The following is a 22,425-nucleotide window of genomic DNA, read 5'->3' on the forward strand; positions in this document are numbered from 1 at the left end:
CCCATTTTGGTTTTCTTCTTCAATATTACTTTGGCTATTCGGGGTCTTTTGTGGTTCCATACAAATTTGAGGATAGCTTGTTCTAGCTTTGAGAAGAATATTGGTGCAATTTTGATGGGGATTGCATTGAATGTGTAGATTGCTTTGGGTAGTAATGACATTTTCACAATGTTTATTCTTCCAATCCATGAGCATGAAATGTTTTTCCATTTCTTGGTGTCTTCTTCAATCTCTTTCATAAGTTTTCTATAGTTTTCATCATATAGGTCTTTTACATCCTTGGTTAGGTTTCCTCCTAGGTATTTTATGGTTCTTCGTGCAATTGTGAACAGGATTAGTTTCTTGATTTCTCTTTCTGCTGCTTCATTATTGGTGTATAGGAATGCAACTGATTTCTGTACATTGATTTTGTACCCTGCAATGTTACTGAATTCACTGATCATTTCTAGAAGGCTTCTGGTGGAGTCGATCATCTTTTCCATGTAGAGTATCATGACATCTGTGAAAAGTGAAAGTTTGACTTCATCTTTGCCAATTCTGATGCCTTTTATTTTATTTTATTTTTGTTGTTGTATGATTGCTGATGCTAGGACTTCCAGCACTATGTTAAACAACAGTGGTGAGAATGGACACCCCTGGCGTGTTCCTGATCTCAGGGGGAAAGCTGTCAGTTTTTCCCTATTGAGGATGATATTGGCTGTGGGCTTTTCATAAACTGCTTTTATAATGTTTAGGTAAGTTCCTTCTATTCCGACTTTCTCAAGGGTTTTCATTAAGAAAGGGTGCTGTATTTTATCAAATGCTTTTTCTGCATCTATCAACAGGATCATATGGCTTTTATCTTCTCTTTTGTTAATGTGATATATCACATTGATGGGTTTGCGAATATTGAACCAGCTCTGTACCCAGGAGTGAATCCCATTTGATCATGATGGATAATTTTTTTTATATGCTGTTGAATTCAATTTGCCAGTATTGTTGAGTATTTTTGCATCTGTATTCATTAAGGATATTGGTCTGTAGTTCTCTTTCTTTGCTGGGTCTCTGTCTGGTTGGGTATCAAGGTGATGCTGGCTTCATAGAATGAGTTTGGAAGTTTTCCTTCTATTTCTATTTTTTTGGAATAGTTTGAGAAGAATGGGTACTAGCTCTGCTTTAAATGTCTGGTAGAATTCTCCTGGGAATCCATCTGGCCTTGACTCTTATTCATTGGGAGATTTTTGATAATGGATTTGATTTCTTCACTGGTTATCAGTCTATTCATGCTTTCTATCTCTTCCCGTTTGAATTTTGGTAGTGCATGTGCATTTAGGAATTTGTCCATTTCTTCTGTGTTGTCCAGTTTGTTGGAATATAGTTTTACATAGTAATCTCTAATGATTGCTTGTATTGCTAGGGGTTGGTTGTAATAGATCCATTTTCATTCATGATTTTGTCTATCTGGGTGCTGTCCCTTTTCTTTCTGAGGAGCCTGGCTAGAGGTTTATCAATTTTGTTTATTTTTTCAAAGAACCAGCTCTTGGTTTCTTTGATCTGCTTGACTGTTTTTCGGGTTCTATGTTGTTTATTTCTGCCCTGATCTTTATTATTCCTCTTACTCTGCTGGGTTTGGGGTGCTCTTGCTGCTCCCCTTCTAGTTCCATTAGGTGCTCTATTAGATTTTAAATTTGCACTTTTTCTAGTTAGTTGTAATAGGCCTAGATTGCAATATACTTTTCCTCTTAGGACTGCCTTTGCTGCGTCCCAGAGATTTTGGATTGTTGTATTTTCATTTTCAATTGTTTCCATATATATTTTCATTTCCTCTCTAATTGCCTGATTAGCCCAATAATTCTTTAGTAGGGTGGTTTTTAAAATCCACATTATTGGAGGTTTTCCACTTTTTCCTGTGGTTAATTTCAAGTTTCATAGCATTGTGATCTGAAAGTGTGCATGGTATGATCTCAATTAGTTTATATTTATGGAGGGCTGCTTCATGCCCCAGTATATGATCTATCTTGGAGAATGTGCCATGTGCCCTCAAAAAGAAGGTGAATTTTCTAACTTCAGGATACAGAGCTCTAAATATGTCTATCAATTCCATCTGTTCCAATGTGTCGTTCAGGTCCATTGTTTCTTTAGTGATTTTCATCTGGTTGATCTATCCATTGCTGTCAGTGGAGTATTAAAGTCCCCTGCAATTAGCACATTCTTGTCAATAAGATTTTTTCTGTGATTAATTGTTTTATGTATTTGGGTGCTCCCGAATTTGGCGCATAGATGTTTATAATTGTTAGCTCTTCCTGATGTAGAGGCCCTTTAATTATTATATAATGTCCTTCTTCATCTCTTGTTACTGCCTTTACTTTAAAGTCCAGTTTTTCTGATATAAGTATGGCTACTCTGGCTTTCTTTTGGCTTCCAGTCACATGATAGATATTTCTCCATCCCTTTACTTTCAACCTGAAGGTATCTTCAGGTCTAAAATGAGTCTTCTGTAGACAGCAAATAGATGGATTTTGTTTTTTTAATCCATTCTGCTACCCTGTGTCATTTGGTTGGAGAATTCAGTCCATTTACATTCAGTGTTATTATTGAAAAAGTGGGTGTAGATTCATTGTGTTCTCTATAGAATTCATGTTTATAGTGGTGTCTCTGGCACCTTGTATTCTTTGCAACTTTTCCCTCATTGAATCCCTCTTAGGATTTCTTGTAGAGCTGGTTTGGTGGTCATGAATTCTCTCAATTTTTGTTTATTTGGGAACACCTTTAACTCTCCTTCTATTTTAAATGACAGGCTTGCTGGATAAAGGATTTTTGGCTGCATATTTTTTCTGTTCATCACGTTGAAGATTTCCTACCATTCCTTCCTGGCCTGCCAAGTTTTATTAGATAGGTCTGTAACCACTCTGACAGGTTTCCCTTTGTATGTGAGGGCCCTTTTATCCCTAGCTGCTTTCAGAATTCTCTCTTTATCTTTATCTTTTGCCAGTTTCACGATGATATGTCATGCCAAAGGCCGATTCAAATTACGTCTTACGGGGGTTCTTCATACCTCTTGAATTTGAATGTCTATTTCTTTTCCTAGATTTGGGAAATTCTCAGTTATAATTTGGTCTAGTATCCCTTCAGGATCTTTTTCTCTTTCTTCCTCTTCTGGAATTCCTATGATATGGATGTTGTTCCGCTTGATTGTATCACTCAGGTCTCAAATTCTCCTTTCCTACTCCTGGATCAATTTCTCTCTTTTTTTCCCCCAGTTTCCTCTTTTGCTATAACTGTGTCTTCCATTTCACCTATTCTTCTCTCTGCCTCTTCAATTCCTGAGGTGACCATTTCCATTTTATTATTCACCTCATTTATAGTCTTTTTTAACTCGTCACACCTATTTTCAAAGTCCCTAGTCATTGTCTCAGTTGCTTCTCCGATGCTTTTTTCAACCCCAGCGATTAATTTTATGACAAGTTTTTAAAATTCTTGTTCAGTTATGTTGTTTAGATCTGTTTTGAGCAGTTCTGTGGCTGTGACTTCTTCCTGGAGATTCTTCAGTGGAGACTTCTTTCTTTTTGTCATTTTGGCTAGTTTTCTGTCTCTTCTCAGTTTTAAAATCTCGTTGTGCACTGTGCACCTGTTAGTATTGCTCAGTGAAAGGAGGCTTATTGACTCCCCAGGGCCTGTTGTTTCAGGAAATATTCTTTTAATGGTGTCTCTCAGTTTCTCTTATTGTGTCTTTGATTATTTCATTTCCCTACTCAGCGATATTTGGGACTCACCATCATGCGTACTTTGGCTTGTTTCTTGGGGTAGCCCTGAACAGGAAAACAGACAAACACACAGAGAACAGAAGCATGCAAACGCACAGACAAATCAAACAAACAAAAACAAAATAAAAGGGGGAAAAGAAGAAAAGAAATGGGAGAGGAAAGAGAAGAAAAGAGAAGAAAAAACAAAGGGGGGCAGAGACAACAAAGGACAATGGACAGTCTAAAAGTGTATAGTTAGTCAAGGGGAGTGATGAGGATGAGATAAGGGAGAATATATCTGGATGGCAAGAGAAAAAAAAAGAGGGAGAAAGGAAAGGAAAATAAGGAATAAAAATTTAAAAAAATTTAATGAAAGTAAAAGTGATAATAAAAAAAATGTACAAAAAAAGCAGCAGCACCCTCTTGTGGATAGGCATGTTTTGGTGTACGTGAGTCTCTGGGGCTACTCTCAGAGGCCCTGCTGCGGTAGTTGTGGAGGATGAATGGTGGCGCCCCTAAGCTCCACTGGAAAGAAGCACTGCAGGGCACTCTAATGAGTCTGATCTCCTTGTGCCACAGCTGAGCCAAGCTGTTTTCCAGGCCCACCTCATTTCAAAAATCCTAGTCCATGCACTTTTATGCTAAGACAGATGAGGAGTTCTTGCTGTGGCAGCTGGCTTCTTAGCCACGATCTAGTAGGGGGAGGGAGCAGTTTCTCTTGGTAGTGGCAGGGATTTGTGCTATTGCTGCTGGAGTTGAGGTGCGCTGCAGGAGGCAAAGTGCTTGCCCCACAGACGCCACCGCCAACTCCCAGTCCCCAGCCGGTATTGCGATCACATAGGGGGCGGGAGCAGTTTGTTTCGGCGCCAGCCAGGATTCGTGCTGCTGCTGCCTGAGGAGCGATGTGCTGCAGGAAGCGAAGTGCACACTCCTATAGCCGCAGCCCAAGTGTGAGCCCCCACCTCCACTGCAACCAACTCCCAGCCAGGATCGTGTAGGGGGAGGGAGCAGTTTCTCTTGGCGCAGCTGGGATTCATGCTGCCACTGCCTGAGGCGCAGGATGCTGCTGGAAATGAGGTGCACGCTCCCGCAGCTGAGGCCGAAGTGTGCGCCCCCGGGGCCGCCACAGCCTCTGCCACTGACTCCCTGCCAGGATCGTGCAGGGGTGGAGGCTGTTTTATCACTTGTGCCACCCGGGTTTGGGATTCGGGCTGCCCAGCGATTATATATGGAGTGAGAGTTTTTCTCTCTGCACGGGGTTAAACGTTCTTTATCTCTTCTCTAGAGACAGTACCATCAGTGTGTTCAGTTTCTCTTTCTCTTCCTTTTGTCTCTCAGGGGCTCCATGCACTTTCCCTGTGTTGGGCTGGGGCTCCCACCTCCCCTGCCCTTCTCAGGCTGGCCCGTTTTCCAATCTCCCTGGTTCGCACTCACTCACTCAGGCATCTTTGAGGTTGTCTTCTTTCTGGAGTCTGTATTTTCTCCTCCCACTCTTGCAGATGAGAGTAATGTCCTTTGCAGTTTGATAGATGGGGCAGATGAAGTTTACAGAGCTCCCTTACTCTCCGCCATCTTGGTTCCTCCCCCAGTTGTCTATTAATTTTGTTGATTGTTTTCTATGCAGTGCAGAAGCTTTTTATCTTATGAGGTCCGAATAGCTCATGTATGTTTTTAATTGCCTTGCCTTTGGAGATGTTTTGAGTAAGAAATTACTGCAGCTGATATCAAACAGGTTGTTGCCTGCTTTCACCTCTAGGGTTTTGATAGTTTCCTATCTCATATTTAAGTCTTTCATCCATTTTGAGTTTATTTTTGTGTATGGTGTAAGAAAGTGGTCATTCTTCTGCATGTTGCTGTCTAGTTCTCCCAGCACCATCTGTTAAAAGGCTCTCTTTTTTCCATTGGATACTCTTTCCTGATTTGTCAAAGATTATTTGGCCATTCATTTGTGAGTGGGTATAATTCTGGGTTCTCTATTCTATTCCATTGGTCTGTGTATCTGTTTTTGTGCCATACTGTTTTGATGATGACAGCTTTGTAGTAGAGGCTAAAGTCTGGGATTGTGATGCCTCTCATTTTTTTTCTTTTTCAATAGTACTTTGGCTATTCGGGGTCTTTTGTGGTTCCATACAAATTTGAGGATAGCTTGTTCTAGCTTTGAGAAGAATGTTGGCGCAATTTTGATGGGGATTGCACTGAATGTGTAGATTGCTTTGGGTAGTATTGACATTTTAACAATATTTATTCTTTCAATCCATGAGCATGAATTTTTTTCCATTTCTTTGTATCTTCTTCAGTTTCCTTCAAATGTTTTCTATAGTTTTCAGCATACACACCTTTTATGGTTTTGGTTAGGTTTATTCCTAGATATTTTATGGTTCTTTGTGCAGTTGTGAATGGGATCAGTTTCTTGATTTCTCTTTCTATTGCTTCATTATCGGTCTATAAAAAAAACAACCAATTTCTGTATGTTGATCTTATACCCTCCGACTTTGCTGAATTTATGGATCAGTTCTAGCACACTTTTGGTGGAATCTGTAGGGTTTTCCATGTAGTGTATCATGTCGTCTGTGAAAAATGAAAGTTTGACTTCATCTTTGCCAATTTTGATGCTTTTTATTTCATTTTGTTTTCTCATTGCTGATGCTAGGACTTCCAGCACTATGTTAAACAACAGTGGTGAGAGTGGACATCCCTTTTGTGTACCTGATCTCAGCAGGAAAGCTCTCAGTTTTTCCCCATTGAGAATGATGTTAGCTGTAGGCTTTTCATATATGGCTTTTATGATGTTTAAGTATGTTCCTTCTATCCTGACTTTCTCGAGGGTTTTCATTAAGAAAGGATGCTGTATTTTGTCAAATGCTTTTTCTGCATCTGTTGACAGGATCATATGGTTCTTTCCTTTTCTTAATGTGATGTATCACATTGATTGATTTACGAATATTGAACCAGCCCTGCAATCCAGGAATGAATCCCATTGATCATGGTGAATAATTCTTTCTATGTGCTGTTGAATTCAATTTGCTAGTATCTTGTTGAGAATTTTTGCATCAGTATTCATCAGGGATATTGGCCTGTAGTTCTCTCTCTCTCTCTCTCTCTCTCTCTCTCTCTTTTTTTTGGATGGGTGTCTGTCTGGTGAGTCCAGAAGATTTCTTTCCATTTTTATTTTTTGAAACAGCTTGAGAAGGATTAAAACTTTGTTTTAAATGTCTGGTAGAATTCCCCCAGGAAGCTATCTGGCCAGGACTCATTTGTTGGGAGATTTTTGATAGCTGATTCAATTTCTTCACTAGTTATGGGTCTGTTCAAATTTTCTATTTCTTCCTTTTTGAGTTTTGGTAGTGTTTGGGTGTTTAGGAATTTATCCGTTTCTTCTAGGTTGTCCAGTTTGTTGGCATATCCTATTCCCTGATAATTGCTTGTATTTCTGAGGAATTGTTTGTAATAAATCCATTTTAATTAATTTTTGTTTATTTGGGTGTTCTCTCTTTTCTTTTTGAGAAGGCTGGGTAGAGGTTAATCAGTTTTGTTTGTTTTTTCAAAAAAACAACTCTTGGTTTCATTGATCTGTTGTACTGTTTGGTTTTGGATTCTATATTGTTTATTTCTGCCCTGATCTTTATTATTTCTCTTCTTCTGCGGGGTTTGGGGTTTCTTCGTTGTTCTGCTTCTAGTTCCTTTAGGTATGAAGTTAGGTTTTGTATTTGGGATTTTTCTTATTTCTTGGCATAGGCTTGGATTGCAGTGTATTTTCCTTTTAGGATGCCTTGCTGCATTCTTTTTTTTTTTTTTTTTTTTTTTACTATTTTATTTTTTAATTTTTTCCATAATATTTTATTGTCAAATTGTTTTCCATACAACACCCAGTGCTCTTCCCCTCAAGTGCCCTCCACCATCACCACCACCTCTCTTCCCCCCTCCCCCCCAACCCGCAGTTCATTCTCAGCATTCAATAGTCTCTCAAGATGCCTTGCTGCATTCTTAAAGGAATTGGAAGTTGTATTTGAATTTCCATTTGTTTCCATATATTTTTTAATTTCTTCTCTAATTGGCTGGTTGAAACATTTGTTCTTTAGTAGGATGTTTTTAACCTCAGTGCTTTTGGAGTTTTTCCAGAAGTTTTTCTGTGGTTGATTTCAAGTTTCATAGCATTGTGATCTGAAAGTGTGCATGGTATTGTCTCAATTCTTTCATATTTATTTGGTGATGTATCTTAGAGAATGCACCATGTGCACTCAGAAGAAAGTATATTCCATAGCTTTGGGATGTAGAGTTCTAAATATGTCTCTCAAGTCCATCAGGTCCAATGTGTTGTTCAGGGGCATTGTTTCTTTAGTGATTTTTCTGTCTAGTTATCTATCCATTGCTGTAAATGGAGTATTAAAGTCCCCTGTAATTAGCACATTCTTTTCAATAAGATTGATTATGTTTGTGATTAATGATTTTATATATTTGGGTGCTCCTGAATTCAGTGCATAGACATTTATAATTGTTAGCTCTTCCTGATGGAGAGGCCCTGTAATTATTACATAATGCCCCTCTTCATCTTTTGTTACAGCATTTACTTTAAAGTCCAGTTTGTCAGATATAAGTATGGCTATTCCAGCTTTATTTTGACTTCTAGTAGCGTGATTGATAGTTCTCAATCCCCTCACTTTCAATCTGAAGGTGTCCTAATATCTAAAATGAGTAGACAGAAAATAGATGGGTCTTGTTTTTTTATCCATTCTGATACCCTATATATTTGGATTGGAGCATTTAGACCATTTACATTCAGTGTTATTATTGAAAAATATGGGTTTAGAATCATTGTGTTATCTGTAGAATTCATGCTTGTAGTGATGTCTCTAGTACTTGGTGTTTCTGGCAACATTTCCCTCACAGAGTCTCCCTTAGGATCTCTTGTAGGGCTGGTTTAGTGGTAATGATTTCCTTCAATTTTTTTTTTAAAACCTTTATTTCTCCTTCTATTCTGAATGAAGTGTTGCTGGATAAAGGATTATTGGCTGCATATTTTTACTGTTTATCACACTGAAGATTTTCTGCCATTCCTGTCTGGCCTGCCACGTTTCAGTAGATAGGTCTGCTACTGCCCTTATGTGTCTACCTTTTTATGTTAAGGCCCGTTTATCCTCAGCTGCTTTCAGAATTCTCTCTTTATCCTTTATTTTTCCAGTTTCACTATGATATGTCATGCAGAAGATCGATTCAAGTTACATCTGAGGGGAGTTCCCTGTGCCAATGTCTGTTTCCTTCCCCAGGTTGGGGAAGTTCTCAGCTATGATGTGTTCAAGTACCCTTTCAAGCCCTCTCTCTCTCTTCTCTTCTTCTTCTTATGGAATTCCTATGATACGGATATTGTTCTATTTGATTGCTTCACTTATCTCTCTAATTCTCCTTTTGTGCTCCTGGATCATTTTATATCTCTTTTTATCAGCTTTCTCTTTTCCCATAATTTAATCTTCTAATTCACCTATTATCCCTTCTGCCTCTTCAATCCACGCTGTGGCCTCCTCCATTTTATTTTGAACCTCATTTATAGCATTTTTTAATTCATCATGACTATTTTTAAGATCCTTGATCTCTGCAGACATGGAGTCTCTGCAGTTTTCTATGCTTTCTTCAAGCCAAGAAATTAATTTAATAACTATTATTCTAAATTCTTGTTCAGTTATGTTGCTTATATCTGTTTTATCAATTCTTTAGCTGTCATTTCTTCCTGGAATTTCTTTTGAGGAGATTTCTTTCATTTCATCATTTTAGCTAGTTTTCTGTCCTTTTTAAGTTTTAAATGCTTGTTATGCACACTGCACCTGTGAGTACTGCTATATTAGAGGGGGCTCATATGCTGTCCAAGATCTGGTGTTACCTGTTCTCTGTTTGTGACTTTGGTTATTTTATTTCCCTACTCAGAGTGATGTTTTGGACCCTCCACCAGATGTGCTTTGGTTTGTTCCTTGAAGTAGCCCCGGAAAGGAAAACAAATAGACAAGGAAACAGGAAACAAAAACATACAAATGCACAAATAAAACAAGCAAACAAACAAACAGAAACCAAAAAAAAAAACCCCAAAAAACCCAAAACGAAAAAAACCCCCAATCTAAAAGCAAAAAAACCCAGAAACACCAGCTACAAGTAAAGAACAGGGTGGAGGTGGTGCTGATGGAAGAACACATACAAAGAGAGAAATGACAGGAGTGGGGAATAAGAGAAAATGAACATTGACCAGGCAGAGAGACTAAAAGGCTTAATCCAGAGAGAGACAAAGGAGAAGGAAGGAGGTGACGATAAAGTTACCCAGAGAAACTACATGGCCTGATTATTCCAGTGAGAAAGAATGAAAAGTAAAGAGGGAGGTGTAGACCATGCATCAAGAGAATGGACTGAATATGTCTGTTTAAGCAAACCACTAACCAGAGTAACCAGCCTAGAGGATGGAGGAAATAAGTAGAAAAGGGAGAATATATCTAAATAACAAGAATTAACCTAGAGTTAATCCAGGCAGTGCCGCACTGGTGATCCAGAGAGGGCAGTCTGGTTTCACGGCCTCTAACCAGCTACAGTAGATAAGCAGCTCTCAGCATGGGGGGCAGAGGGGAAGGTGTGGTTTGGCGTAGGTGGGTCCTACCTCCACTGTGGGCCCCGAGGACCGATACCTGAGGCCCGCCTTGGTAGTTGTGGGGAGAGAAATGGTGACACTCCCAGTACCTTCTTCACACACCAGGTGTGCCAAATCACTCCTTTGGATCCATCCTCACTGGGTGGCGGGCACAGATGAGGCAGTTGCTGCATTCCACCATCTCCTGTGTCCCATGCTTAGCTGGATTTTAAACTCCCACTCTGTGGGTGTTAATGATGCCACCTGAAATGTAATTCTGCAGCTGTGCTGCGGCACTTCAGGGGAAGGGACTGGATTCTCCTGCAGCCTGTGCCCCTGGCCTGCCACCAAACCCGGAGGTGACTCTCCTCTTCCCCTGGTGTGCAAACAGGGCAGCCAGCCCCAGTCCGAAGAAAACCCTGCAGTTAGAGATGGGATGATGGGATCCTTCTCCTTCCTGGTCAAAGGTTTTTCTCTTGTCCAGATACAGTCCTACACTTCCGCAGCTGCTCTTTCTCTTCCCCTTGTCTCTCCACATATGGGGATCCCTCCCCTCTGTGCCTCCGTGGCCTGTTTTATCTCCTCCAATTCTCAGTCATGCACCTATGGAGCCGTTTTCCCTGTTTTCTTCCTAGTAGACTCTGTCCCTTTTTCTCCCTGACTCTTGGGGTTCAGTGTCCTTTGGCTTCAGCCTTTCTTTGTTTGAGAGACATGGGAAGTACAGATCCCCCTACTTCTTTGCCATGTTGACCCTGTCATCCCGCCTTTGGCTTTTAAAATAATTTTTATTTCCTTTGCACAGTTCTAAGTTCTCCTTTGATTTAGTGAACAGAACATTTCTACCTTTTACTTCCTTTTTTCATGCTGCTACCTTAACTAGTGCTCCCTCCTGTATTTCCTTCCAGTCTGGTCTTTCCTTTTGGAGATCCTGCCACATGTATCACACTGGCTCAGATGGTAAAGGGAACAAGGAGAGAACCAGAAGGAAAGCTTAAATCCTCATCTGTAGGGTGAGGGGTTATACTGTATGTGGTAAATACCAATACTGATTTTTCTTTGTTCTCCTGGGACAGGAGGATGCTCTTCGCTGTTTCTTCCAACCCAGGGAGTTATCAGGCAAAAGCAAATGCTTCTGTGAGAACTGTGGGAAGAAGACTTGTGGCAAGCAGGTATTCACTCTCTAAAACCAGCTTCCCTACTCTGGGGTTGTCCTTGATGGATTTCCTGATAGAGGCCTTGAGGGTACCTTGTGATGGTTGAGGGAGGGAATCCATATCAGGCTAGTATCTGGGATCCGGGGCTTCTGATTATCAGAGAAGCAGAGTCTTTTGAAAGATAAGAGGAGAAGATCCAAGAGAAGCATGCAGAGTTCCCCGCACAGGGTTAGACTAGCTCTCTAGAGTAGACTCTGTCGTTCTCACATGCTCTGGTTCTTGGGAGAACCCTAGGGCTGCTCATGGCTTCTGAGGGAGAGCTCAACAGATTTGGCAAATGAGGGCACTTACCTTTGTATTATAGCGTTCTGATCTTTCTTTTTGGGAAGAATAAACCATCAGCTCTGGTATTTCTCTGAATCTACCCATTTCAAGTACTTTAGGACTTCATCTTCACAGTAATTTTGGTTTTTCAGGAACTGAAGCTGACCCATTTGCCCCAGACCTTGACAATCCACCTTTTGCGGTTCTCCATCAGGAATTCACAGACAGAAAAAATCTTCCACTCACTCTGTTTCCCCCAGAGTTTGGATTTAAGTCAGGTCCTTCTGATTGATGAAGACATCAGCAACACTGAGGAACAGGTGAGACGCTCCTAACTTCCCTTCCATTCTCCCTCTCTTCAGACCCCTTGTCTGCTTGATTTTACCTCTCCTCCCCTCAGGGTACTTGAAGTCACCTACTCAACAGAGATGACACTTTTGGGTATCTCATCTGTGTCATTGTATCATCTCAGAAATCATGGCCTCTGCTGGCCATGTTTGAGGTACACAAAGGGAGGGAAACATATCGGCAGTTATTGGTGATTCACAGAAACATATTCATGCATTCGAGAAATACTCTTACTTTTTAAAATAGTATTTTAATGATGAGTGTTCCTGAATAACAATGATAGGTTGTTACTATCACACTACTATCAACAGCATTTGCTGTTTATAGTTGCTTTTCTTTTAAGAATCCAAAGACTTTAGGGGCGCCTGAGTGGCGCAGTTAGTTAAGCCTCCGACTCTTGATCTTGGCTCAGGTCATGATCTCATGGTTTGTGAGTTTGAGCCCTGTGTTGGGCTCTGCACTGACATTCCAGAGCCTGCATGGGATTCTGTTTCTACTTCTTTCTAATCCTCCCCTACTTGTGCCCTCTCTATTTCTCAAAACAAATAAACTTAAAAAAGTTTTTTAAGCATCTATTCAAAGACTATATTTCTAAATATTGGGCTTTGTTCATGTACCTCACAGCACTGAGAGAAGGAAGGAACCCATTACTCTCCTCCTACTTAAATATGGCATATAATACATATAGATAGGTAAGCACAACATATTGGATTATAAATATAGTATCAACTTAACTTTCTTCTTGAAACAGTTTATGCCTAATTTGAGAATAGTAACAAGAGAGCCAGTTCATTTGGGCCAAATTTAATCAAAGTAAAGTTGAATTCAGTTGTCCTGAGCTGATAACTTATTGGGAAATTCTGAGAAAAAGATATGACATAAATATCTTTTCTTAGGTTTGAAATGCTACATGCACAAACATACATACACATATATGTGTGTGTATACACATATATATAATCCATAAAAGAAATATAAAAATATATCCTTTATATATCGTTTTATGGACTATTTTGTTCACTATTCATGTTCTAGAACTCTGGTATTTTAAAAATTGAGGCTTGAGAATAGCTCCTACATAACATGATTTCTTTGCCTATTTAGTGCATACACATTTCATAAGATTATCATTTTCTGTCCTTTGAGTTTTCCTTATTTCTATTTGTGCACTGTGAAGTACGTCTTAATGAAATAATATCTTAAAATTTTATTCTGCTTAAAAAGACATTGTTATGGAAAATCTAGAATATTTTACAAAGTAATGGGAATTAAACAAAGAATCCCCATGCCTTTCAAGCAGCTTAAAAGTTATCAAAACTCATGGCCAATCTTGCTTCACCAACATCCTCATCCTCTTCTTTCTCCAACCTCTACTGGATTATTTTGAAGCAGGTCCCAGACACCGTGCCACTTCATTTAAAGCGTTTCACTTTGTCGTTCTAAAGAATAAAAGAAAAGTTTTGGGTCACAAATGTAGACTTAGGGAACTCAGCAATTCCATAAAGCGTAATAACGTTGGTATTATAGGGATCTCAGAAGAGAGGGGGAAAAGGCAAATGGATCAAGGAGCTAGAAAAGAATGCCTGGCTTGGGGTAAGCAGCTCCAGCTTCCACTGGGGCGCTGTGTTCCTTACTGAAGTCTGTCAGGGCGAAAATGGTGTCGCCCTGTTCTCTACTGCCCGGAGTGGGAAGTTCGTACCCACCACTGTCCGGGAAGTCTCCCTTCTTGTGCCCTTGGCTTCTGTCAGATTCCTGTCTTCACCCTGTGTCTGAGCAAAAAGCCGGCACCAAGGTTTGCTGCCCTCAGCAGGTGTCTCTGACCCTATGCTAATGAATGGAGCAGCATATTTAGGCACACCAACTTTTCTTTCCCCCAGAGATGCTATGCCATCTCTCCCAAACTTCTCCAAGAAGGAGAACTGCTTCTCCTAGTGACCCAGGAGATCCTCAAACCATGCTTTCTGTTCTGGGGCTTCTGGCTTTTTCCGTACAGGAGCACCACTGTGCCCACCAGGTGGAGCCTAGCAGTGGTGCAGACTTCTAAAACTTCAGACTTTGAGCTCCACTCTCTAAAAACCTGCAATAATTAGCCACTCTAGTTTCCTAATCAGTGGCTTTAGGGAAGATGTTTCTCTTGTGCAAACTTCTGTGCACTGCTTTCTCTCTGTTTTGCCAGAGTCCAGCTCCAGCAGGTCCAGAGTTTCCTGAAGGATGGAAGGTGTTGGCAGGAGAAAGAGAGGAAGAGTTTCAAGTTTCTTTCTGATCACCAGGCAGGCATATCTGCTGTGTCTGATTCTCTAGCTTTATTTATGGTGAAATGTACAAGGAGCAAAAAGAGCAGTAAATGATTTCTCATAGATAATTTTTACAATTTTCCAAGACATGGATTCTGCAGAAGTTACAATTCTAGTAGTAATGATTGTCATAAAAAAGCTTAGTTACAGGCACTGATGCTATTCTATGAGAAGGGTAGGTATTTTCCAAAACCAAGATATACAAAACTTCAGGTGTAACCCTAAGGAAGTGACCTTAGAGACAAATAGCATTGTTTAGTAAAGGTCGGTTTTTTATGAGTAAGAGTCATTAAGCTGTTTATAAATCTAAGAGAAAGTTTCCAGAAAAACAGAATTCCCAGGAGACATAATACCTGCTCTCATAGTCCCAAAGACCACTGATACATTTTATTGCAGTAGTGACTTTTGCAATGGCATCCAGACCCAGAAAGTAGTCAGTTATCAGGTAATTGCTCAGCTAGGAGGAAAATTATATGTTGCTTGCCTTAGTCGCATTAGGGTGTATCTAGTTTACTCATCGTTTCCCCGACTAGGTGCAATCACACTTCGGGGACAGGGCAGGGGGACAGGCCACTCCTGACACTAATCAGCAAAGCACTCCAAGGTTTGGTGCCCAAGCAGAAATGAAAGTTACAAGAGGGTAGATTTTGGTCACTGTCTGGGGGCAAGAGCGTGCAAACTTGCTGTATCCTCATCATGAATTTACACTCACCTAGTGAGTTCAGATAGCTCCCAACACTGTCTCTCTCTCTCTGATCTCTTCAAGATCAAGGCTCTCCCGTCCACAGCACCCGCAGTTCTTTTATCCCTGGAATCATATCTCTGCAGCTCCTACCTTTCACGATGTGGCTTCTTTTTTACCTCTAGTTCTGCAGTTCATTCTCTCAGCATTCAGATTGATTTATTGAGTGTTTGGAATGATTTTGTATTTATCTAGCTGTTTTTGAGGGCTGAGGCAAGCATAGGAACCCCCTAATGCTCCACCATCTTAACTCAAGTGTATCCATTCATCTATTGATGGACACTTGGGTGGCTTCCATATCTTGGCTAATATAAATAATGCTGCAATAAACATAGGGTGCACGTATCCCTTTAAATTAGTGTTTTGCATTTTTTGGGTAAATATCCAGTAGTATGATTACTAGATCATAAGGTAGTTACATTTTTTACTTTTGGGGGGAACTCTGTACTGTTTCCATAGTGGCTGCACCAGTTTTTACTTCCACCTATAGTTTATCTCATAATTTCCTAATGTCACTAATGCCCAGTCAGTATTCAGATTTCTGTGACCTATAAATTGGTTTGTTTGAACCTAGGTCCCAGCAAAGTCTGCACTTGAATTTGCCTAAGTTTTTGTTCTTCCTTCCTCTTCTATTTCCCTCCCTCCCCCTCCTTCTCTCTGCCTTTCTTTCTTCTTTTGGGTTGTTTCTTTTTTTAATTTTTTACAAAATCTTTTTAATGTTTATTTCTGAGAAAGAGAGTGCTAATGGAGGAGGAGTAGAGAGAGAGGGAGACACAGAATCCAAAGAAGGCTCCGAGCTCTGAGCTGTCAGCACAGAGTCTGATGTGGGGCTGGAATTCACTGACTGGAAGACTTGAGCCAAAGTCAGATGCTTAACCAACTGAGCCACCCAGGTGCCCCTGGGTTAAGATTCTTTTAAAGTTCTTTCCCCTCTTTTTCTTGTTCTTGCATATCATTTGATTGAAAGTTTTCAAAAATAAGTATCCAGAGTTTGCTTGTTGGTGTTATTTAACATGTTCCTTTATTCTTGGTATTTCTTGTAAGCAATTAGAGCTATTTATTCCCCTGCATTTAAAAAAAAATCTAGCATAAATTCCCAAATGAAAATAGAGAATAATTTGAGCTCTCCCTTTTGGGTGAGTTCGATTCATTTGCACTACTCTCATCCCTGTCTCCCTCATTGGTAGTTTTTCAAAGTCTCAGGTTAGGGATATTATTTGACTGTGTTAAGATAAAAGAATAAGGTATATATGACTAATGTTGAGATCCTTCTCACGATCAGTCAAACTTCCATCTCTCCCACCACTATTCCCTTTTCTTTTTTTTTAATTTTTTTTTTTTTTTTGAGAGAGAGCATGAGTGGGGGAGGGGCAGAGGGAGAAGAAGAGACAGAATCTGAAGCAGCCTCTGGGCTTTGAGCTGTCAGTACAGAACCCAACTCTGGGCCTGAACTCATGAATCGTGAGATCATGACCTGAGCCAAAATCAGACGCCCAACTTATTGAACCACTCAGGCACCCCTACCACTATTCCCTTTGCACAGAAAATTCTCTCTTATCTTCAGTTTCTAAGAGTTGAGGGAATAAACGGACTTACTGCCAAATCTAATGGATGCTTTTGGTCTTTCCCTTACTTGATATTTTTGTAATATTCTTCTATTGATCCTACTCACCTTCAAAATCTACCATAAACTTTTCCCCATAGGGCTTCTTTCTCTATTGGTGGATCCTTTCATCCTTTTATTGAAGGAATTAGTTTTAATTCCATTTTTTCTCCTATCCATTTTTCAAATTTCATCTCATTAATTCTCATGATTTTAGTAATCACCTCAAACTTAAAATTTCCAAATTTGTGTCTCCTGTCCAGGTCTTACCCTTGAGCTCCAAACCAGTGAGTGTATTCACCTCCTACTGAATGTTGTCACATAGTCCCTTAAATTCATTATCTTTGATCCCAAACAGCTCTCTTCCATATTTAACTTTATAATACCAATATTTTCTTAATTTCCAAGCCAGAGATACCTCCTACTTGCCACCTCCCCAACATCTAGTTCTTTACAAAGTATCTTTGGTTATTTATGCCTAATTTTGCAGAAATCTGTCCCTCAGCCCCTTAGTCTCACTTTCTTAGTATAGCATAGGGATTAAGAGCTTAGGCTTTGAGGCCAGATAGGTCTAGGTTGGAATTCTGCCTCTTCTAGTTATAAACTGTGACCTTTGGGTAAATTACTTTACCTCCCTGAGCTTTCCACCTTTGTGAAATAGGAGTTATATTGCCACCCAGCTTAACATGATTGTTATGAATATTAAATGAAATAATCCATATAAAGACTTAGCTAAGTGCATAATAAATGCCAAAGGTTAGCTATTAATTATTATGTTAAGAATGATTATTATCATTTTGGTGACTACTACTGATAATCCCTGTCTAGACTATAGCCATTTTTTTCTTGCATTGTTTTGGTGCCCAAACTGAGCTCTTTGGCTTCTGCCTCCCTTGAATTCTCATTCCATTTTTCAAACCACATTATTTCAGTATTTTTCTCAAACACAAAACTGATGATGCTCCTTGTCTGCTTAAAGCCTTCCAATGGGTCTCAATCATTCTAATTCTTATTCTAAAAATTACTAGATTTTATACCTGAAATTAATATTATACTTTATGTTAGCTAACTGGAATTTAAATAAAAACTTGAAAAAAATTAAAGTTCTAGTTCTTGACTTGACTTTTGTAGCCTCATCTCTTGTGACTTCCCAGAAACCTCTTTGACTTCCGTTTCCTCAGCATGCTCTGTTCTGTTATGCTGCAAAGCCTTTGCAATTTCTGGATCCATTGGGATACTCCCTTCCCATAACTTGTCTGTTAATCTTGTTAATTATTCAAGATCAATTCAAGCATGTCTTCTTTGGGAAGTTTTTCTCAGATGATTGTTCCTTTTTCTCTTTTGGGGCAGAAGTTGGGTCTTCCCAAATTTACCTTTAAATATACCTAGTATAAAACAGCATCATATTGGGGTGCCTGCCTGGGTGGCTCAGTTGGTTGAGCATCTGACTTCGGCTCAGGTCATGATCTCATGGTTCGTGGGTTCAAGCCCTGTGTTGGGCTCTGTGCTGACCACTAGGTCGGAGCCTGGAGCCTCCTTCAGATTCTGTGCCTCTTTCTCTGCCTCTCCCCTGTTCACACTCTGTCTTTCTCTGTCTCTCAAAAATAAATAAATGTAAAAAAAATTTTTTTAAGATAAAAAACCTATAGCATTATAATTCTGGCTTGACTAATCATGAGATTCTTGAGTTCAAGGACTATTTTCTAGTCCCCTTGAAGTACCAGTGCCTGGCACAGAGTAGACAGTAAAATATATGATGAAATAACGTTTCTTTATTCTATGGATAGAAAAGGAGGGATGATGGGTGAATAATTTTGTGCCTTATATCCTTCTAGCTTGGAAGACAGTATGAACTCTTTGCTGTGGTTGCCCATGTCGGGGGAGCTGACTTTGGTCATTACTGTGCCTATATCCAGAATTCTGTGGATGGAAAATGGTTCTGCTTCAATGACTCCAATGTTTGTTGGGTGAGGAACATTGTCCAAAATTTCCTCTTGTCCTGGATTAACCACTTCTAATAAATTATGAGCCCAGGACTAGATGGGTCCTTAAGGTCAGGACACATTGTGGGCCTGTTCTCTCTGTGTGTGTAGCCCTAAAACAAAGTCATTTTCTTTACAAAAATTTTTTTATTCAAGTATAGTTGATACAATGTTATATTAGTTTCAAGTATATAACATAGTGATTAAACAAGTTTATACATTACACTATACTTACCACAAGTGTAGCTACCTACCATCTGTCACCATACAACACTATCACAGTATCTGTGCTTTTTATTCCTGTGACTTATTCATTACATAAGTGGAAGCCCATATCTTCCACTTCTCTTCACACATTTTGCCCATCTCCCACCCCTTACCCTCTGCCAATCATATGTTTGTCCTCTGTATTTATAGGTCTGATCCTTCTTAAAGTCCTTTCCTGCATGCAGTCCCCATTTGGTGTATAGCCTCTAAGAGTCCACTTAGCTCATTGTATAGGTTTTTGGTGTTCTAGGCTCCATGCCCTGCAGCTTCATACTCTGTAGGAAACTTATGGAAAGCCAAAGAGTTAGATATATATATGTTAGAACCAAGCATAGGCAAAAACAGAAGGACCAGGGTACTAAAAGAGGCTTCGCAGACATGGCATCCTATCACTGGATGATTCAGGTCTTGGGAGGTACTAGGGAGGGGTTTGTCTGGGTGAGTGATGGAGGGTAAATTATAGCACCCTGTACTCTGGATGCTTAACATATGTAAGCTGGATACTTTCTCTGTTTATGTACTTCCAGGTGTCCTGGGAAGACATCCAATGTACTTATGGAAATCATCACTATCGCTGGTAAGAGAAATGTTTGAGTGATGGAAACCCAGTTAGTTTCACAGGTTTCTTACTGCTGTATGAAACTCATGAATTCAGCGGCCACTTACATTTGGATAGCTCCCCAGTGACTAACTGTTCAGCCTCATCTCTCAATACCCATCTTACCATACCATGCTTTTTTCACAAGTTAGATTCCAACAATACTAAATAAACTATAAGTAGTTCCCCAAACATTGTATCTTCCATGGTTTTGCACACGCAGTTCTTAATCTGTTTTTCCTCTCCTAATTTATTATTGAGGCAAACTCCCACCATGTTTTAATGTCTCTGCTCATGGCTTTTCCTACTCTATAAAGCCTTCACTGATTGACCCCAGCATATTTGTAGGGACTTCTTGTAGGCTTGATCTGCACTTTAAGCCTACCTCATTTATAGCAAAGACCTCCCTGGTTTGTAATTGTTTGCATATATAACTTTCTTTTACATTAGACCATGGATTTTTTTTGGGAGCAAGGATCATTCTTTTTTCTTTGTCTGGTACAGTGGCTTGCATTTAGTAAATAGTGATAAATATATATATTTTAAAAATCGACAACTACAGAAGGGATGCTAGAAGGAAAAAAAGCTGGATGAAGTTAAAGCAGAGACTTTATAAGTTTTTTTCAGTTGAGTTTCTGGGTTGTGGTGACATTGTACACCAAAGGTGATATTTGAAATTATTTCAGGCAAGTAGGACTGATCATTTGAAAAATAATGAATTAGGTGAAATTTGTGTTTTAAATTCTCTTACAGTCTTCTTCTTTTCAGCTTTTCTTGTGAGCATCCATCCCCCTTAGATGCCCACTTTTTGTCACTTTCTAGTTGTCAGTGATTCTCCAGCTATTTATATTAGAGTTTGGCAAACTTTCTCTGTAAAGGGCCAGCAAGTAAATATTTTAGGCTTTGTGGGCCGTACAGTCTCTGTTGTAACCACTCAACTCTACCCTTGTATCACAAAAGCAGCCACAGATAACACATTAATGAATGAGTGTGGCTGTGTTCCAGTTAAATTTATTTGCAAAAACAGGGTTAGATTTGGCCTGTGGGAAGGTGGTTTCTCAACCCCTGATAACAGATGTCAACTAATAGAAGCTCAGTGGCTATTTTCTCAGGTGACCCATTTTGTTCCCCTCTGAGGTGATGGATAAATGAAGACTTGATTCAACGACCAGAAACTTTTCTGATGCTTGGCTTATCATGAATTAAAAATGTATCATTTAACTCTGAATGTTCCATTTCTGTTATGTTGTTTTTTTTTTTTTTCCTTTCTAGGCGGGAAACTGCATATCTTCTGGTTTACATGAAGATTGAATCCTAGTGGATGTACCCAAAGCTGTCAGAGACTGACAAAGTTTCATTTTCCTTTTCTAACCCTGGATCTGCTGACTCTCTCAAGAGATTTTGCAGTGTGAAGGATAATTTTCAAATTGTATAGTTAAACTTTATTTATAATCAGGGTTGAATTTCAAAATATTTAGCAGTAATTCTGCGTGAGTCTTGATCAGTAAGAATAGATACTTCCACTGGCCAATGGTTAGAGCCAGACCTGAGTGCTCCCTGCTATGGAAGGCATTAATCCTTTAGTTAGGAGAGTACAGGGGTTGAAGTGCTCCCAGAGAAGGAGAAACCAAGCCAACAATGTAGTGGGAGGGATTCAGGTGGCAAGGTGCAGTGGCAGGGAGGTATTTCAGTATTTAGCAGCTAGTGTGACTGTACTGGTATATACGGGCACAATATTATTTTTGTTTATAATTTAAAACAATTTTAGAACCCATATTAGTTTAATAAAAGTCAAGTGTTTTATAATTGTTATTCACTTGTTCTACAAATATGTATTGATCACCTACTCTCAATAAGGTAGTGTGTTAAGCACCATAATAAATAAAGTTCTTTTTCGCCAAAGGAGTTTTCAGTTAATGAAGGGGTGATTAAAATGCATAAGATACTGAGGGTTTGTGTTACAGGAGTTTAAAGTAAAGTGAAATACTTCTATTTTGGGCCATGTGATAAGCCATAAGGCTAGAAAGGAGGTTAGGATGGAGGACAGCCCATTTACAGGGATAAACATACACAATGGCATGGCTAAAAAAGGCAAGGCTCAAGGTTCAAAGACTATCCACAAACGTGGCTTTCTTCTACGAAGGAAGCAGTGGTGATTGATAAGGATGGATGGTCGGTGGGGCTCACAATGTAGAAGGTCTTGAACTAATTAGAACTACCGGATCTAATTTAATAGGTAATGAGGAACTGTTGAAGGGGTTCATAAAGGAAAGGAACATTTAGTGGTATTTTGATAAAATAAATCTCCTGGGGGCTGGCAACATGAATTAGAGACAGAGACGGTAGTAAGAAGGGAAAGGCGTTCATAGTCACTAGAGCCATTTTGTGGGAAGAGTGGATGTGGACAGTGGAAGAAGAAGGGTCCAAGCAGAGTCTAATACAACCTGGAAGGTGAGCAAGGTAGATGTTACTATTCCTATTTTACAGATGAAGCAATTGAGACATTCATATGTTTAATGACTTGCTCAAGATTTCATACTTGATAAGTGGCAGAGCCAAAGCTTCCAAGATAATATCTGGATAACTTCTTTATTATTTTATTTTTTATTGGCAAAAAATTAACCATGCAGTAATAAATTCTCATTGTAAATAGTCAAACAATATAGAAAAATGTAGAATCTCTTCCTTATAGCTTACCATTGTTAAATAGGTGTATAACTAGCTTCCTAGCCCTGCCATAACAAACTATCACAAAATGGATGACTTAAGACAATAGAAAAATTTCTCTCT

At 39.5% G+C, this 22,425-nt stretch overlaps 1 protein-coding gene across 2 annotated transcripts in view; it reads left to right on the plus strand.

The window, feature by feature from the left end:
- Window positions 1–21,537, plus strand: part of USP18 (ubiquitin specific peptidase 18) — a 59,889-nt gene extending 38,352 nt beyond the window's left edge. For both annotated transcript variants that reach the window (XM_029954720.1, XM_029954721.1), the window contains exons 8-12: window positions 11,397–11,492; window positions 11,954–12,121; window positions 18,624–18,755; window positions 19,565–19,614; window positions 20,908–21,537. In XM_029954720.1, coding sequence (XP_029810580.1) covers window positions 11,397–11,492; window positions 11,954–12,121; window positions 18,624–18,755; window positions 19,565–19,614; window positions 20,908–20,953 — 492 coding nt within the window. In that variant the 3' untranslated portion in view covers window positions 20,954–21,537. The remainder of the gene's footprint in view (window positions 1–11,396; window positions 11,493–11,953; window positions 12,122–18,623; window positions 18,756–19,564; window positions 19,615–20,907) is intronic.
- Window positions 21,538–22,425: the final 888 nt, after the last annotated feature.

Source organism: Suricata suricatta, chromosome 10 (genome assembly GCF_006229205.1).
Source record: "Suricata suricatta isolate VVHF042 chromosome 10, meerkat_22Aug2017_6uvM2_HiC, whole genome shotgun sequence".
NCBI classification, from domain to species: domain Eukaryota; kingdom Metazoa; phylum Chordata; class Mammalia; order Carnivora; family Herpestidae; genus Suricata; species Suricata suricatta.